The sequence below is a fragment of the Leptonychotes weddellii genome, chromosome 3, assembly GCF_054177405.1.
Source record: "Leptonychotes weddellii isolate Sample4059 chromosome 3, ASM5417740v2, whole genome shotgun sequence".
NCBI lineage: Eukaryota > Metazoa > Chordata > Mammalia > Carnivora > Phocidae > Leptonychotes > Leptonychotes weddellii.
In genome coordinates, this window is record NC_138371.1 from 8096005 (window position 1) to 8114894 (window position 18890).

At 48.3% G+C, this 18890-nt stretch overlaps 2 protein-coding genes across 8 annotated transcripts in view; both read right to left on the reverse strand.

Annotated features, from left to right (window-relative positions):
• The window catches only part of LOC102742455 (nuclear autoantigen Sp-100), a 46170-nt gene extending 44678 nt beyond the window's left edge, over positions 1 to 1492 (reverse strand). The window contains exon 1 of the mRNA XM_081813437.1: positions 1331 to 1492. Coding sequence (XP_081669563.1) covers positions 1331 to 1362 — 32 coding nt within the window. The 5' untranslated portion in view covers positions 1363 to 1492. The remainder of the gene's footprint in view (positions 1 to 1330) is intronic.
• A 10648-nt stretch (positions 1493 to 12140) lies between these two features.
• The window catches only part of LOC102742152 (nuclear body protein SP140-like protein), a 62613-nt gene continuing 55863 nt past the window's right edge, over positions 12141 to 18890 (reverse strand). For all 7 annotated transcript variants that reach the window (XM_081813425.1, XM_081813426.1, XM_081813427.1 and 4 more), the window contains 6 exons: positions 17210 to 17251; positions 14885 to 15000; positions 14086 to 14191; positions 13705 to 13782; positions 13364 to 13507; positions 12141 to 12589 (listed from right to left, as the gene is read on the reverse strand). In XM_081813425.1, the coding sequence (XP_081669551.1) occupies positions 12482 to 12589; positions 13364 to 13507; positions 13705 to 13782; positions 14086 to 14191; positions 14885 to 15000; positions 17210 to 17251 (594 nt within the window). In that variant the 3' untranslated portion in view covers positions 12141 to 12481. The remainder of the gene's footprint in view (positions 12590 to 13363; positions 13508 to 13704; positions 13783 to 14085; positions 14192 to 14884; positions 15001 to 17209; positions 17252 to 18890) is intronic.

An 18890-nucleotide genomic window follows, 5' to 3' on the forward strand; every position in this document is an offset into this window, starting at 1 on the left:
TTTAAAGATTATTTATTTATTTATTTATTTGAGACAGAGAGAATGAGAGAGAGAGAACACATGAGAGGGGGGAGGGTCAGAGGCAGAAGCAGGCTCCCTGCTGAGCAGGGAGCCCGATGCGGGACTCGATCCAGGGACTCCAGGATCATGACCTGAGCCGAAGGCAGTCGCTTAACCAACTGAGCCACCCAGGCGCCCCAGGAAATAGATGATTCTTATCATAGCTTGTTGGTAAAGCGAACAACTGAATATAACCTAAATGTCCATCAATGGGGGCTGGAGGGATGGTTTAAAAATTACGGTATATCGATTCTATGGAATAGCATGTAGCTCTTAAAAAGAATGAAGTAGATCTATATTAAGGTGATCTCTAGGATTTTCACTATCAAAATAAGAGAAAATGAAAAATGCAGAACAGCATGTACAATATAATCCCATTTATTAAAAAAACAAGGCACAAAGTGCATGTTTAGGTAATGAACCCATACATAGAAATGCATAGAATAAGATCTGAAAGGCTAAGCTGGAAATACTTAATAGGACCCTGACTGGAAGCTGCTGTGGGATAGGTGATAAACAGGGCTCTTTCCCTTGACATACTTCCATTTTGTTTAAAAATTTATGAACAAGAATGTATAATGCATTTCTTTTGTATTAAACAATAAATTGATTAAAATATTAAGTAATATTATTTCTGACCCATTAGTAGAGAAAAAGATAGGATTTCCGCCCCCCCCCCTTTTTTTGAGGGGTCAGAGACATAACCCATTCCAGAACAGAAAATTATAGTCAAGATAAAACCCCTGAGCCTGCACTACTCTTTGGTTCTCTTCCTTTTACTTCCTCAGTCAAGATGACGAGGAAGAACCTGGCCCCCCAGCCAGAGAGGAGCAGGGCCTGTTCACAGGACAGATGTGAGACCACAGCACCCCGTGTTTGAGCCTAAGTCAGGTGTTGACCCTGAATTGTATATTTTCTTTGCACTGACTCATGAAGGGAGAGGAGGCGGGAGGGAAAGGAGAAGGTTCAGAGGTCATGAGGAGACAACAAATCCCTGTCGCAAGCCTCATAAAGGGCCGGGACTTCAGACAGGCCTCCAGCTGAGCAGGGCTGCAAAACAAGAAGATCCTGTGTGTGGTGGCAGGCTGGATGAACACCTGATTTCCTCATTAGCTCTCCCTGCCCTTTCGTATATGGCAAGCCGGCATTCTTGCAAACCGGGTCTAAAGTAGAAATTTAGTTTAGTGTCTCAACTTCAGTCTTTAGAAAGACAGAGAAGCAGTCCATGGCCAGAGAGACAGGGGTGAGAGGGAAGGAGATCAAGACTGACCTGGTGCTGAGGTCGCTGCCTCCATCGGCCATCTTCCCACTCCGGGCCCCCCCTGGGCCCCACCTGGGCCCTGCCTGGGCCTCAAATGTGGCCTCCGAACCCTCCGTTGAGGTGGCCTGGTTCAGGGTGGCTGCCGAGCCCAGAGCAGGAAGTTTGTGAATTGCCTCACACACGGAGCTCCGCCCAAATGGGGAAAAGAGAAGTGAAAGTATCTCTGAATTGTTGGGCATTGTCTCTCTCCTGCAGCTCCAAGAGGGTTCTCAGGCCCCAAGACATGTAACAGCAGGAATGGAGGCCGAGGAGGGACTATGAGGGCCGGAGGAGCCAGGCCAGGCCCCAGGGGTTCACTTGTTGGCGCAAAGACACAGAAACATCTTTGTGTCCTCAAGCGCTTCCTGCCCTTCGGTCTAAGAGGGTTTCGGAGTGTAATGGGGTGGGCAGGGGAGACCTCCGTGTTTGCCCCTTCCCCTAGCCGACATGGCTGGGGGGGGCGGCGAAAGAGGGAAAGACAGAAACTTCCCATCTTCTTCCTTCCTGTGGGAGAGCCTGGATCCAGCAAGGTCCCAGCGTGGGGACACAGGGCTGGAGAGAGCCCAAATGCTCAGCATCATAAACCGGGGGAAATGGGCTTAGTGTTCCTGGGAATCCGCCAGAGGCAAGAGAGAAATCTGCAAGGCCACAGCCAAGGCAGTGACGCTGGTTAACATCTCAGGTGCCTGGGTTGAAGGTGCCCAGACTGCAGGGCTGCTTCCCCACTGCAGCCCTGCGACACCCGAAAAGCAGTCACTGGAATGCTGAGCAGCGTAGGCTTCCCTTGGATGCAAAGGGAGGCTGGAACCGACAGGACCTGGGCGCACATGGGGAGGTGAGCCCCGCGGGGAGCGTGACCCTCCGCCTCGGAGTCCTGTCTGTCCACAGATATCTCCTTCGGATCTGAGCCATCATTGCACAAAGCCTGAGAAGTGACCCAGAAAACTTCATGACATTTGAAACTACAGGGGAAGGAGGTTTCCATCCCTGTTTCCATGGATATTCTGTCTTTCCCCCAAAGAAGCGAATGGCAGTCTGGCGGGGATTCCAGGATGCTGACAAGCACTTCTCTACCCATGGGCCAGGTGTCTACACCAGGCGCTGCACACGCCTGGGTCTCTCTGCCCCTCCCTCCCTCCCTCGCAGGGGTGGAAGGACAAGTAAGCTGAGCCACTGCTGGGCACAGCTATCCTCCGCTGCTGGCCTCCACGGGACACAGATGACACCAGCCTTTCCTAGTGTCCCTTGTCCCTCTCCTTCTCTGTCCCTGGGCAGCGGGCTGACCCAAGGCCACCGCCGTGCTGGGTGTTGGCATACACCTGTCAGCTCTTCGGTGGGTGTGCTTAGGGCACCTGGAATAGAGGCCAATAGAGGAACTCCAGGGCGGGAAGATGTGCAGCAGCAGCGACAGTGGCCGCTGGGGCAAGGGGTCACAGCCTTGGTACCTCTGTGGATGTGGAAATGGAGGGGGAGCCGGCGCCTGGACGTGAGTGGGAGCACTCAGGCCCTGCCCCAATGTCCCTGGAAGTCCATCGGTGGGACTCACCTGGACCCCCTGCCCTTCCCTCCTTTCTGGGGAGACTCTCTGGTGGAAGGGGTAAGCCTGCTCCTTGTTGGGTCTCCTGGGCTCATGGCGCCTGGGGAGGCCAGGGCTCTGTGGCTTTTCCAAGGTCAAGCACGCAGGGACAGGAGCTTGGGGGGCTGTGGGAGGCTGGGGGTGTGTATGATTGATTGGAGCAGCCTGAGGCTGTGTGGATAAGCTCAACTGGGGGGTTCGGTTTGAGGGATCTCTTTTTGCTACATACTAAGCCATGACTCCCAATGTAGCTTTTATCAGGAAGAAAGCTGGTATTTTGAATCCCATCTGTTTCGCTTTTATACTGATCTGTCCGCTGGTTTGGAACTGGGGTGAGGGAAAGGGATGCACTTCGGAGGGGCCCAATAACACCCCGAATTGGGTCCAGCATCTGGGTGCATATCTCTTTCCACGAGTTCTCATCTACCTGTGCCCCAGATGGGTAAAGAGGCTGGGAGTCCTACCCTCTTGCAATTGCATGGTCATAATACAGTTGTCCCGTACGGATTCTGTGGGCATTTGGTGGCAATATTTCAGTGTTGAGGGGCTGAGATGGGGGCGGAGCAGAATCTCAGCGACTGTCCAGGTGGTGGCCGAGCTGCAGACTCCTGTCACGGCAAAGTTTGTACAAAGCCAGAGGGATTGCTGGGGGTGAAGTGGGAGGGAAGAGAGTGACTCCTTGGAGAGGGGGCTGGGAAGAGGCCTCTGGGGAGAGGGTAAGGGGTGCAGGTTGTGGGGAGTGACGTGATGGAGAGAACCTCCGGGCAACTTGAGAAAGCCGTCTGGGCCACTTTCTGAAGGCCTGCCCTCCCCTCTAGTGATCCTGCTCAGTATTGCAGTCTCCTTAGAACTGGTTTCCGTTGCCTCTTCAGAGAAACTGAAACCGAAAATCCTTCTTGTAACTATTTAACCCCTCGAAACTAGATGTAGGAGCGCCATTCTTTCTTTCTACATGAAGGTTAACCAATTTAAGAACTTGGTTCTGAGATGATTTTAATATTTGGCAGTTGGCACACACACAGACAAGCTTCTGGCCTGGACAGAGAAGTCCACACCTGCTGACCATCATCCGGAGGTGAAGGGAAGGGAGGCCGCCTTACCAACAGGAGCTCTGGCTAGAAGTGGGTGTGGCTGGGGAGACCTTGGGCACTCCCAGGGCACCGGTACCTGGGGCTGAGAAAGTCCCGCGCAGAGGATGAGGTTGGCCTACGCAAACCGTCAGCTTAACGGTCCTGGCCCAGGGGAAAACCAACTAGAGTCTAATGAGCTCTCCCCCAGGGCCAAGTCCTACCTGGGGCCCGTGTTTCCCACATGCACAAGTACCGTGCTCGTGAAATGGGCTGGCACCCGGGAGGACCCAGCACACTTGTACACAAGGACCACGAGGGTCTGGCCAGGTCATCAAGTGGCCCCGGGAACACAGAGGTGTGGCCCTGAAGCTCTCCACCCGGCTCTGTGGGCCATCCCATGTCTCACCTTAGAATGAGGTTTGTCAGCAGCAGGTAGGTTGCAAAACTGCACAGTTTGTCAGCAGCAGGTGGCCTCCCTGGTGTCCTGGTCCAGTAGTTCATGGGCAAGACCACAACCAGCAGAGCTGTACTGATTTCTCAAGATGATGACACTGAAGTTGAAACCTCACCTCTCTCATTTGACTCTGGCCCATTACCCTGGGGCATAAAGGGAATACAGGGAAAGTTCCCTGGAGGTCGGATGCCATTTCTGCAACTTCTCCTGTCATTTGAGAATGGCCAGTGGGCTCAGTCTTGTAGGTGACACCCTCCCCTCCATAGAGAAAGGTGACCCCACCCTGCCTTTTCTGGGCATTCCATCTATAGTCTATGGCACTCCCTCCTATGAACAACTCAAGGTGTTGGAGGGGGGACTTTAGCCTCCTGAATGTGGAGTCAGGGTGAGTGAGGGGCTCACATATATCCAAGAGCCTGGATCCCAGGCCAGGATGTGAAGAAAATAATGGCTTTTTTGGGCTGTGCCTGCAAGAACCCAGTATTGGAAATTGTGTCCTTGCTCCCTAGGGAGCTTGAGTAGGTTGGGCCTCGATTTACCACTTGCCATCAGACAAAGGTACATCGTGGGAACCCAGGGACTATTGTATTTCCTAAATAGTCACAAAGTAAAGGACACTTCAGGCCACAGGCAGTGACACAAGATTTTGCAAGAACTTCGAAGAGCGGACATGTCCAAGGGCGTGCAGAGAGTATCTGCCATGGGCTGTCACTGTTCTCAGAGACCCTGGGAAGTGGCCATAGACACCAGACAAGCCAGAAGCTGGGGACATGTCATTTTGCAGCTAAGGCTTGTGCTCCTGAGACCTCAAGGCTGGGGTCCTGCGTCTTCCTCCCCATCTAAACACAGGCAACCATAGATGGGCCCTTGGAGGTGGTGGGGTAGAGTGTGGTCCTCCCTGCCTCCCCAGCAGCTCTGGCAGAAGACGTAAGACAAGTGTCTCAGCTCAGGGCCAACCCTCCCCTGAACGCTTCCCACTCTTGTTTCCAGTGGGGGTACAGTTGACATTACCACTATAGGAACTTAGAGTGCATTGTTTGGTATGAACCAGCGTAGACTCTCTCTGTCCCACACACCATGGGGTTCAGGGGAAACCTTGAAGGAAGATTAGGGGAGAGAAAAGTCCTAGATTTGATGGAATGTAGGAATAAGTGGTTTCAGGGCAGATGAAAAATCTCAGACCCGTGGTTCTGAGCAGCAGTGCCAGTTGAAGGTATGATAAGTATCTGATTATTGTTCCGAACACCCTGTGTCCAGGCTGGATCTAGATTTACTAAATAGGCAGCTAATTGGCACCTGTTGCTGGAATTAGAATGTGCTCCACTTGTCGTAGCAGGTCACTCACAAGGCCAGACTCAGACTTCACGCCCTGCCTCCTCATCGGGTACAGCTCAGACTAGTTCAGCCTGCTTTCACTTGGTCCCGGGCATCAGCCAGCGATGTGGAGAGGGTTTAGACACAGAATTTGGGATTCCTCTCTGTGACTTTCTCCTTTCTAGCATTTCCCCCTCGCTACCCAGAAAGCTTAGTGGCCCTGGGCTTCTTCCCTGGCTTTGCTGACCAGAGGGAGGGTGGGCTTTCTACCAGGGTTTTGGCCACCCCGTGCAAGACTGTAATATAAACAGTAAACGTCTTGCATCGGCTGTTTCCTCTTGAGTTTTGACTTGTCTCTAAAGTTGGCCTGCTTTGGTTTACTTATCAGAGGCCTCGGGCGATTGTTCTTTAACTCCTGTCCAGAGTTTCTAGCTGTTTTCCACAAGAGGTTGGTTGGTGAGGAACTCAGGCCTGCAGGTCTAAAGCAGACCTCCTCATCCTCAGTCCTAAGCAGCAGACGGGCCGTGCTTCTGGAGACGCCAATGGTTCCAGTGCCCCCTAACCCCCTGCCCACCCCAGGGAGAGAGAGGTGAGTGTGCAGGATATCAAACAGAAAGCACCCCTTGTTGAGACACACAGCCAGCCCTGTGCACATTGTGTTCTCCTGCGCCCACGGGAACACAAATGCTCCCCTACTTAGGGTAGGCTTGTTCAGTAAACAAAATGACAGAGCAAATGCTATGCCTGGGGAAAAAACATGGATTATTCTAGAATTTCAGCCGGAGTTAATACTTACAGACCTATAGAGATAAGACAGAGAAATTGTTGACGAGAAGCCTAAGACTATTTTTTCTTTGTTAAAGGAGGAATCTGGTTTTTGTTTCAAAGGACTTACTTATGCAGCCTTGTCTTTCCGAGGAATCCGGGCCTCAGCCCTCCCTCTGCTTGTCTCCAGCGCTAACTCCCTATCCGCAAACTAGGAAAGAAAGAGCCCCTGACTCAGTGTGTATGAGTGAGTGTTTGGCCTGATAGGAAACCCAGCCAGGCGGTTCAGTCCCTGGGCCCTGATCTCTGGCCTCCCGAAGCCTCCCCACCCGGTTTACCTAGAGCTGGAGAACCCCCTGTCTCCTCTCAGCCCCGCAGAGCAGGGGGTGAGCCCAGCGGAGCTGCCCTGGGAGGCTCAGGCTGAGGGGTCCTTACCTAGAGACTCAGGACCTCAGGAGCACCAGGTCCTCCTACAGATCCCAGGGACACAGGCACACCGCCCCCTGTAAGGTCACGGCCGAGCTCCCCAGCATCTCAGCAAACAACCCACAACTGAGTCCAGGTAAACCAGACTGACGGGGTGACAGGCTTAGTGCCCTTCGTTGCCCTTGGCTGTCCTGGAGGAGAGGGGAGTAGACACCCTCCCTTCAAGCATGAAGACCAACTCAGCCTTTTCTCCACAGCTCAGGACAGTGGGACCTCAATCAACCTGCTCCATTTGGTTCGGGGACCTTGGGTGCCCTGACCAGCCAGGCACTGCCCCACCCTCTTAGACACCAGGGCCTGCCGCAGAGCATCCGTGGGTCAGACCTCATCTCCTTGGCCATCCAGTCTCTTCCCCCACTTTCCTAATAGCACCCAGTTTCCTCTGGGTAGACGACATTTCCACTTCACATGTAGGAGCAGAGGAACTGCTGATCAATACCGGGTCCCTGAGCCAGCCAGACCAGCCAGATGCTTCTGGGAGTTGGACTTGCAAGAGAAGTTTGCTACGGAGTTTTTTAAAAAAAATAAAAAAAATAAGATGGAAAACATTGATTCTGTGGTGGCTCCTTGACAAGATGGCAGAGTTGTTCCTGGAGCTCAATTCCTGGAGCTGCTGGGCCCCTGCTGCCCAGCCCAGTTCTGGGGCCATTTGCAGGCTCTGCGCCCAGCCTTCCTTCCCTTTCACGAGCCACTGGGCATCTGTTCAAAGAGTGTCTTTTTGTTTAACCTATGTAAAGCTAGTCTGGCTGGCAAAGAGCCCTAACTGATACAAGGATGTTTGTGAGTTATTTACTTACTATTTTCAGGACCAGGCACTTCCGAAGAGCACAGCAAATATTAACTCATTAATCCTCATGATCCAGTGAGCTACGTACTAGTTTCTCCATTTTACAGATGGAATCAGTGCAAGGGGTGGGGGGGCAAGTCACGCGCCCAGGGATGCACAGCTGCGAATGAGGAGCTGGGATTCCACCTCCTATGCTGGCTTGGAGAACATGGTCTGTGTTCTCAAACACTAGGCTCTGCAGTCTCTCATTACAAATTAGCACCGTTCAGGCGCCTGGGTGGCTCAGTTGGTTAAGCGACTGCCTTCGGCTCAGGTCGTGATCCTGGAGTCCCGGAATCGAGTCCCGCATCGGGCTCCCTGCTCGGCGGGGAGTCTGCTTCTCCCTCTGACCCTCCTCCCTCTCATGCTCTCTGTCTCTCATTCTCTCTCTCTCAAATGAATAAATAAAATCTTTAAAAAAAAAATTAGCACCGTTCACAACACCAAGAATAATCAATAAGAGCCAACTGCAATTGAGGCTTAATGAAAAATAAAAGTTATGACAGGGATGATATAGAATCATATTTACTGACATGTAACAGTACTCATTATATACTATTAGGTGAAAAATATTGATTAGAACACATTTTATTATTAAGATGGTATAACCATTGCCCCCTCCCAGCTGGTACTACCCCCCCACACCATGCCCCATTTCAAAGCCTAGAATAATTTTCATCTAATTGGCAAGCATGGTTATTCTCCTTACCTGGAGAAGACTATCAAGCATTGTGCTTCTTAGTGGTAGAAGATGCAAGGTATAATAGCTTGGAGCTTTGGAGGGGATATCCTGATATGCTTCTCACCATTGAACCTCTAAAATCTTACCTATATGGCATGTATCTGAATTCTTAGTAGGGCTTATCTCTCACCACTGGGAGTATGTGTGACTCAACAAGGCTTTCAGAACACTCAACACTTCCTGCTCCACAGACCTAATTAACATACTGTCATTGTGATAGTTCATTTTATGTGTCAACTTGATTGGACCATGGGATGCCCTGTTTAAACATTATTTCTGGGTATGTCATTGAGGATGTTTCTGGATGAGATCAGCATTTTAATCAGTGGACTCAATAAAATCGACTGACCTCCCCATTGTGGGTGGGCACCATCAACACTGTTAAGGGCTTGGATAGAACAAAAAAGAGGGAAAGGGAAAAATCATCCTCTGCCTGGCAGCTTAGTTGAGCTTGGATTTACTTTACTTACTCTTTTGGATTTTCTACTCTCTTGGACAGGGATTTACACTATCTGTTCCTGTGGTTCTTAGGCCTTCAGACTTGGGCAGGAATTACACCTCATCTTTACTGGGTCTCTGGCTTGCAGATGGCATATCGTGGAGATTCTCTGCATCCATAATTACACAAGCCAGTTCCACATAATAAATCCATATATATATATATATATATATATATATATATATGGTTCTCTTTCCAAAATGATTGATTCTGTTTCTCTGGAGAGCCCTGATTAATACAGTCGTTGACATAGCCGACTGATATACTGTATCTTAGTGACCAGGCAGACTAGGTCCCTTCAGGCTATATTGTAACAGAGAACAGGAGAATTCATATGGTCCTGGGTCAAGACTTTAAATGTGTACTGCTGTTCACTCCCTGTGAACATGAACTACTTCTTATCCTATTTCCTACTGGATATTTCAAAAGCACATTTTCCATATTAACAGTTGCATAGTGGGCCATGCCACTCTGCTCTAAAGAGGATACCACAACAACTATAATCGGTGCTACAACTTAATTACAGTTCTTTTCTTTTTTTTTTTTAGAGAGAGAGAGAGCGTGTGCAAGCAGGAAGGGAGGGGCAGAGGGAGGGGGAGAGAGAATCTTAAGCAGACTCCACGCTGAGTGCGGAGCCCGACACGGGGCTCAATCCCACAACCCTGAGATCATGACCCGAGCCGAAATCAAGAGTCAGACGTTTAACTGACTGAGCCACCCAGGTGCCCCTTGATTACATGTCTAGGAGCCACGAACCAAGTAGTTTCTGCAGAGGCCAGACCAAATGGAAGGGTAATGAGGATACGACCACTATAGCCTTGAAGTCTTTGCAGGTGGCACTAATCTCTGTCATTCCCCAGCCCAGGAATATGATATTGCTTTTGACTATTTCACCATGGAAATTTCAGTTCCAGGGCCTGCCACTGGGCTTTTCTTAAGACAGTCATTATTATTTCACAGGGTATTTTATAGGTTAAAGAACCAGTTCATCCAACTCTCATGTGTGTCCTGATTATACACTCAGGAACTGGGGTGGCTCCAAGGATTGAGTGGACCCATTGTGACATGGATATTACCTGACTTCCATATACTCCACTCTACCAAGGACCATGCTGGTGCTTTGCATCCCTAGAGTAGCATCAAATCAGATGCTGTATTCAACAATCTTTGAAAGATCTATGTATTTTCCATTCTCTGACATATAGTTCTAGAACAAAAGACCATTGGTCCTTTTGGTGAAGAACTGAAGAAATCACTACATGTACATTTGCAATCCTCATTTCCATCAGCAGGTTTTGGGTCCAAGAATTGACTCAGGTCTGGAAACTGGGCAAGGGATCTTGACTTTTCATTGGGGCAGCTGAACTCAGCTATCTGTTCATCTATTTTTAATTGCTTTTGATGGTATATATGAAGCAATATCCTTGTTGGCTGCCCATCTGTCTTGCCTATAAGAACACCATGTCCTATTAGCTATCTCCAGAGACATCTGTGGACCAGGCCCCCTGGCTGTCATTCTAACCTTGTTGTCCATTCCAGAAGTTACATCATCTTGCTCCGACAGTTAAATGCTGCCCCCTGCTTTTGTTATTCAACCATTTCCATTGCTACTAGGGAATCCAGTTCTGTAAAACATAACTACATTATTCCAACCAACAGAAGATGGCCCCTGCTGAGCATCTCAAGGATACTGGTATCTCCTCAGCAGTTCATTATCACCTTGTTAAGTTAGTGTCTCTGAGGCCTCCTGAGGAACAGTCACCTGAAGGATGGGGTTTCCAGTGGTACAGAGTAGAGCCATACCAATTTCACTAGGTTTTTAGATTCCCCCTTTTCATAATCTGTCCCCACAGGTCCAGTATCTCTACTTCCGCTTTGTCTAGTGTGTACCCTGGCTTACAGCAAGCCTGTAAGAGCCACCCAGGAGCATATTAGAACCATCACCTTTGGCCCTTGCCAGGCTAATGAAGTTCTATGGCACAGGAGAGTACACCTATATCAACAGTTCTCCTCTTTTCAGTTTCATATTCCTCTTTCTTCATTTAGGATCCACTCCCAGACACAATCCCCTGGCACCTGCTGGTACACGCTGGCCAGTCCTACAGTGGACTAGAAACTAGAAACCCTCTCCTCACCTAGCAGCCACACGCAGGACATTCCCAGTCAGGGCAAGCTGAGGCTACTCTGCATGGTCCTCATTCAGGCAAGAAGTGGGGTGGTAAGGTCTGTGTCCAAAGTAGGGGCAGGAGTTCTCTTCTGCAGGCCCAGTGGCTTCAGGGGTATCTGGAGTTCAGAGTTCTCATGTACATCTTCCTAGAGAGTCCCTTTCTCAGGTTCAGGGCTTCACTCTTCTTTATTAGTGCCCTAACTTTAGCAGAGACCATCCTGAGCTTAGAATTCAGTCTTCTCTGAAGTTCTGCCATTCTTTTTTTTTTTTTTTAAGATTTTATTTATTTATTTGAGAGAGAGAGAATGAGAGAGAGCACATGAGAGGGGGGAGGGTCAGAGGGAGAAGCAGACTCCCTGCCGAGCAGGGAGCCCGATGCGGGACTCGATCCAGGGACTCCAGGATCATGACCTGAGCTGAAGGCAGTCGCTTAACCAACTGAGCCACCCAGGCGCCCGAAGTTCTGCCATTCTTAAAATTCGGGCAAGGCCTTCCTTATTGTCTGCTTTCCAGCTGCTGGTATGAGGATCTCTTTGTTTAGGTGGTGATTAACAGATTTCAGACTGTCATTTACTCTTTTCAGCATATTAGTGGCACTTAGCAATAGCCATCAAAATCCATGGTTTTTAGAGTTACTATTTCTCCTTTTGTAAAATATTAGGCAATCATATCAGCTGGTATGCCTCTTCCCCTTTAGCTCATCCAGTTTCCTACAGGTGAACGTTTTGGCAATGGCACTGTTAGAACACCCCAGGGACTATCAACATTCCGCTTGTCACCATCTGGCTAGGCCGTGATCCAACACCAGAACCCCATCCTTGAGGCCCGTTTGCTGGGACCGTTTCCTAAAGTTGGGTTCCTTGGAAGCAGAGCCTGAGATAAAGTCTCTTAAGTAAGTGATTTATTATGAGAATTTTTTCAGAAGAAGGGAGAGGGAAGCAGGATCGCGTGGTGGAAAAAAACCAAGCATGGATGTGGTCCCAGCTGGAAACTAGCTCCATCTTGATCTCGTGGGGGAGTGCAGGAGCATGAATCGCACCACATATTCATCTCACCTTGGGGCTGGGGGCCAGCCCCCAGACCCAATAGGTGTAAACTCCAGCCAGCATTGGCAGAAGGTGATACTTTGGGGAGGGGTGGCATCAGCAGCCAATCCTCACAGCAACTGGCAGATGAAAATTCTGCCCTCAAAGGGAATTTTCCAGGATACCAACAGCCCCCACTATGCCAGTGAACTGCTCTCATTTGTTTCTTCAATAGCAAACACTTCCTTGAATTTCCTCTCGAATTCTGCCTCCAGTCTAAGTCCCATTAGGCCAAAGTCATTGTACTGAAAAATAAATCATAAGGCAAAAATAATGATCCTCATTGTCAGTGTTATTAGACATCTTGCAATCAAGAAGGTTGAAGACCTTGTCTTAAACACCTAAGTTACATTAACCGGGTATGCTTAAAAATTCATGCAGCTAAGAGTAACTGTTTTTTCCTAAACGCACGGTTATTTCTCATTAAGTAGATAGAAATGGGAAATCACTGCCTACTTGGGACTTTGATTTATTTGGTTTGGGTTGTTTATTTTAGTGAGACTTAGAAAAGTCATCTATGTTCTTTGCAACCACCAAAAAGCCCAGTCTAACTACAATCACCCATCTCCTTCCCCACCACTTCTAGTCCTCTCTGGTGACCCCTGTAAACTACACACTCCATTCACATGCAAAGGAATCTGAAATTGGGGCTTCTAAGAGTTTCCAGTGAGTTTATCTGGGGAGAGATAAGAAGGGCAACATAACTTTAAGATGCAATTTTTCCTTGGGTTTGGAGCAGGCGGGACTCCACTGTTCTCTATGGGCACCTGTCGCCTTGGAGCAGGGGAATGAGCTTTCAGGGGCCTGGGGTTCTGTTTGCAGAAACAGCTTCCAACTCACTTTTACCCTGCCATGGTGAGCTTATGTTTTGAATTGAAAAAGTCACTCCCTTCCAGAACCCTTCCTTGTGTGGGCTTGTCGTAGGGTGAGGGAAATGTAAAATTCTCCAGGCACCAGAATATGAGGGCAGAGTGACTCAAAGGAAAAAAAATGAAATGAAAGCAGGGAAAGCCCCTTACCTTGTAAGATACCCTGTGGTTCTGAAAGATGAGGCGCATGTCCCGCACAAACCCCTCCACTTGGCGATAACCCTGTTTATTCAGCTTCTTCTTGATTTTGTCCAACCACATGGGTTCCCTTAGGTTTTGAGAAACCTCTCTAATCTGGTGAGAAAAAATGTCAAGGGGACAGTTACTGGCATAGTTCAATGTTCCCAAATCCAGCAGAGATACAAGGTACAGTTAATGGTGGCTCATGCTCTCCATCCCATGGGATTCAGCTCACAAATCCCTCCGGTGCATGTGTAAAGGGCAGGGAACATCACAGTGGCCTGTAATCATGGTTGGTTGTTGTTACTTACATAATAATAATATGGAATCTTCGAAAAAAAGGAGCTCTCTGAATGGCAATAGACCTTCAAGAGGAGGAACTCACATTTCTGCAAAAGAAGAAGGCTGTGAATAAAAAGCAGTTTGGAGACATTAAGCCCATATACAAGCCCAGGCAGAGGCATGACTCACACCAGTGTTCTGGAAGTTTCCCCAAACATGTTTGGCTCTTGGAAACAGACATGCAATAACTGAGTTATTTTTTCCACAGTCCAGTTCTGTATGATTTCAGCGTGATTGAGACATGGCTTGGATGAACAGACTCCCTCAGGGCACCCTTTCCTTCACCTTGTCTGTTGGACTTCTCCCATGTCTGGGGTAAGGAGAAGGCTTGGGGTTGGCACCCAACTCACCAACTGCTCCTCAGGCTGCATCTGCCTCTCCAGGACCTCAGATTCCCCGTGACACTGCTGCCTTCCAAAAGACTCTATCCTGCAGAAGGTGCAACTCCATGGGCTCCTGAGAGGTCAGGCATAAGTGAGCAGGGACCAGGCCCCTGGAAACAAACCCTGTTTCTATGGCTGCCACCATCCTCCTTTCAGGCATGGCCGATGGACACAGCTGGGAGATGAAGGGGACACCTCCCAGAGTCTCCAAGATCCCACGTGGGGCCTGAGCCCCCGACCCTCCTCCCATGGAGGGTGGCAACAGGGGGTTCAGTGTGTGCAGGGCGGTGGCAGGGTGAGTGGTGGGCTCTCCTTTCCCCGGCTGAGCTGCTGGGAGCACAAGGCACCCTGCTGTCACACCCAAGTGTCAAAACTGGGCCTTAACCCCTGGGGACCCAGGCCTCTATCAGCCCGTTGAGCCTGTGGTAAAATGCATGAACCAGGTCATATTTCCTGCCTTTTCTGACAAAGCGCAGAACACAAACAGCTGGTGTTCCCACCTCTGTGAACAGGGGCCCAGGCTGGCAAACTTCTTGAAATGACAGTAGCAGTATGAAGGCAAGGGACCCAGTCACCAGCCTCAGCATCCCAGCCTCAGCAAAGAACAGTATTCCATCGGGCTGCCAGTGTCTTTAAACAGCTCTGTGGATCATACTGTGGGACCCCGTATGTCCAACCCTGCTCTTTCTCTACCTGGACACATAGGTTCCTCCTATTGCAGGAGGAAGTCTTCCTAATTGGGGTGAGAGGACTTCATCTCACAAACCTCTCAGTTTCCACAGGTGGGATGTGACAATCCTCATGAAAAGATCTCGAACAGGTATCACAGCAGAACAGCTGTCCTCCATCCCGGCACGTCTCACACACGTCGGAGTTTCCCAGCTAGAAGGCAAAACAATGTCCGCATCCCTGGTGAGACCCCAGCAGGCCACCGCTACAGGAATCTAGAATTCGCTGCCTTTGTGTGAACCTGCCTGGACACATCCATGCTTCTCCCCGAGGTAAGAAGGAGCAGCACGGAATGGAGACTTCAGGGGAAATTACCATCTGCAATGTTGCTCAGGAGGAGGGGCCTGTGTGTCATACCAGAAAAGTCCTCCCTATAAAACCAGAGATTCTAACACAGAAAGACTAGCAGCAAAACAAGAAGGTGATTTTATAGGAATCTGAATAATATTATTACCTTGCAGATAAAACAAGATCCTGAAAGAAAGTGTTAAATGCATTTGCCTATATACCACAAGGGAGACATAGACTCACGGAAAGGCGGAATTTTGAGAATTTAATAAGATGGGATAAACCCCTTGATGTGGAAAGTGATAAAAGATGAAAAGACACTCATTAACAATTATTTTGAGTCTTGTTTTGGGCTTTTAGGTGAAAATACTTGTGTTGGGTGAATTGGGTTCTGGCTATTTCTTTTGTTTTTAAGAATGACTGTGTATGAGGAGGTGCTAGCCCCAACGAACGTCTAGCCAAATACTCCCATTCAGTGTTCCAGGGGATCCTCAAGGACACCTCCAACTGGGGCTGAAACTGCTCTGGCATGGAGACATGGGGCCACTTTTCTTCTCATCCGTGCCGAGACTCATAGATTACTATCATCAGTCTCCAGGAAGTGATGACCCCTCTCCCCAGAAGAACAAGGAAATAACAAATACAACCCATGTTTAAGAATCTCCCATATGTATACTTTTTAACAGATACATACGTTTGTTTCTTAGTCCAGTTGCACACTAAAATCATCCAGGCAGAGTATGTAAAATACTAATGTCCTGGTCCCAACACCAGAGATACTGAATCAACTGGTCTGGGTGGGCACAGCCACTGATATTTTTTTAATTCATAAAATGGGTAATTTTGTGTATTAGAATCATTTGGGACTTTTAAACAATCCTAATGTCCAAAACATAGCTTAGACTGATTAAATCAGAATTTCCTAGAGTGGAATCCAGGCAATGTTATTTTTCAAAGGTCCTCAGGTGACTCAGTGTTGAGTCGACCCAAGTTGAGATTTAGCCTGGTTATTAGGCATGGGGATATTATAAGTCAATGTTGTATTGGCCCATAATATCTACCCCGGAAAGATTATGAAGAGGGGTGAGGGTCTACGTCCATCCCAAACAAGCCACACAACACTGGACTCGAGGGCTGTTTAGATGACTGAAGACTCCCTCAGTTGGTCAAGGGTCAAAATCAGTGTGGATAAGATCTAAATCTTGTTGGGGCATTGCTTTGAAGGTAAAGTGTACATAAAACTATCTGACTACCCTTTCTCTGTTGGATGTCCTGTGTCAGTATTAGTGCTTGATATCATCTGTGAGTGCTGCCCCGTGGAGTTGTGCAAAAGTGACTCTGCTTCAAATGTCTATTTTGATGCAAAGAAAGGAATTAAAGTATGATTTAGCATAGAGAGTGCGGTCACCCATAATTTTGACAGACCTTATAGCTGGCAGCCTTGCGGGACCACCCTGTGATTGGCTACGTGGTGATGGTTTCAGCCCTCACCAGCTTAGCACCCTGATGGCTCCCTCGAGACTGGATACATGGCCTCCAAAAAGGGCCCATTTGCCCTACACGCACTTCTCTGCAGGACTCACAATAGGGTCTACCCCCTGGACTCCTCACCAGCTTGGCTGAGCCTGTTCCTTCTGGCGGATCTTAGCTCTGCCTGCACTTTGGAGTGGATGTTTGGGATTTTCCTTTCCTCCCCTATTGACTTCTTTAAAAGGTTATTCTCCCAGATTTGCTCCTTAACCCTAATCCGCAGGCCAGCTCTGGCTATTACCACTTCAGACCCTGGCTCTAGAGATCCCAGTGGTCTAGAATTCTGACTCCCATACTCACTTTCAAGGGGAAATGAGGAAACAACAAGGTTTCCCTGAACAAATAGGAAAAGATGTTTTCAGACAGAGACACCAGCTCCAGAACCACCTCCCTGGTGTGGGTGATGCATCTGCTGTTCTCTACTCATCGCATACAGCGACACATTCCGACTGAGTGTGAGCAGATTTCAGGAAAACACAGCAATGACACAGTGCACAGAGGGACAAGGCCTGGATAATTCTGGGGTTAGAGGTATAGTACTTACATAAGGGTCAATTAAGGTATTGTCGTGAGACTTTGGTATTCTCTGTTGAAAAGAGAGAAAGATTGAATGACAATATTGAATACAAGGATTGCATCCATCCCTTATTTAAGAGCTATCTGTGGAGGAATTCAAGCCACAGTCTACCCATTATTTCATATCTGTTTTATGGACCTATATATCTACTTGGAGAATAAAAAGTACCAAAATACCACTGTTTGGCCCAATTAAAGTTCAATTTCCTGGATTTCTGACCCAAGGTAGGCCTTTATGAAGCCATGCAGGGAGTCGGGCCCTGGTTTCCACAGATGGAGTTGGAGAAACTCCACTGGTTCTCCTACTTTGGCCCTCAGGCATTTTTCTCTACATTAGAAAGTATCATCCCACCAGGAGGAGTTGCAATGAGAGAATCAGGCAGAGAATTCATCATCAACAGCCCCCAGTGACCACAGGACCCAGAGTCCTGGAATCATGGAAACATCCCAGAGAGAACTGCACTAACTTCTGCAGTCCTCTTAGAGCACAGCCTCAAAGATAAAATGTGCCCAAGGTCCCCAGTGCTGCAGCTTTTCTTCCAAAAGGTTACCTTCCTCTCTCCTCCCAAAAAGATGTCAGCGGGGTGACTTTTCAGAGGTAATTGATTATCACTCACTGAACTTACAATGCTTTTGCATATTCAGTAGAATGACCTGGCCTCCTTCCCTCTGTAATGCAGCTTTTATCTCCAGCCCAGGGCAAAGTAGTCACAGACAAGTGTGACCGACGGGACAATGACCTGAGAAGTGGCCATGTCATTGCCCATCTCTCTGGGTGACCTAAAATCCCCCACCCCTCCCCAGGTTGGAATTTGAGGTTGAAACAATCTTTGAGGTCAGAAACATTGTTTCAATCAACTTTAATGGCCATTGGACATTTAGTATGGGCTTGATAATTATATGTTGAATGAGTAAATAAATGAATATTGCTTAGCTTAGGAAAAGAGATTACTTGCTATTTCTTAAGAAATATTAGCATACAATATACTGGAGGAATATATATTATTTTACAACACAGCAACTGTCACCAAAAGATATTAGTGGCCCTTGTCAGGAGCCAATAAGCTATCATGTGGCATCAAGAGTGATCCTGAAGTTTCCAAAAGCCAAGGGGCTCCATCAGCAAAAGAGGTTCTGAGAGGCACAGAGGACCCATAGGGGTAATAATGGACTGCAAGATCTGCCAATTTGAGGAGCTCATGGGGAGACACCAATATAGAGGCAGCTGAGATTTGTTGCTGAAAAGTGTTGTATCCATGGATAAAGGTAGATCCTGTTGATAAGAAGTTGCCAGCTCACAGGGGTAATCTAACTGAGTAACTATTTTATCTTATTTTTTTAAATTTATTTTTATTTTTTAAGTAAGCTGTATGACCAACGTGGGGTTTGAACTCAGGATCCTGAGATCAAGAGTAACATGCTCTACTGACTGAGCCAGCCAGGTACCCCAAACTGAGTAACTCTTGACATCTGGGAAATGATACAGATGCTGGTCTTTAAAATACTAAATAGATCAAATAATAGTTTCCCTTTAGGAAATCCAGTGGATGAAATGTCCCAAGGACTGAAAGTTCAAATGACCCAGAGCATCAGATAATCACATTCCCAGTGGAAGATGAAGTCTCATTGACCAGCTAGGCATGGCCTAT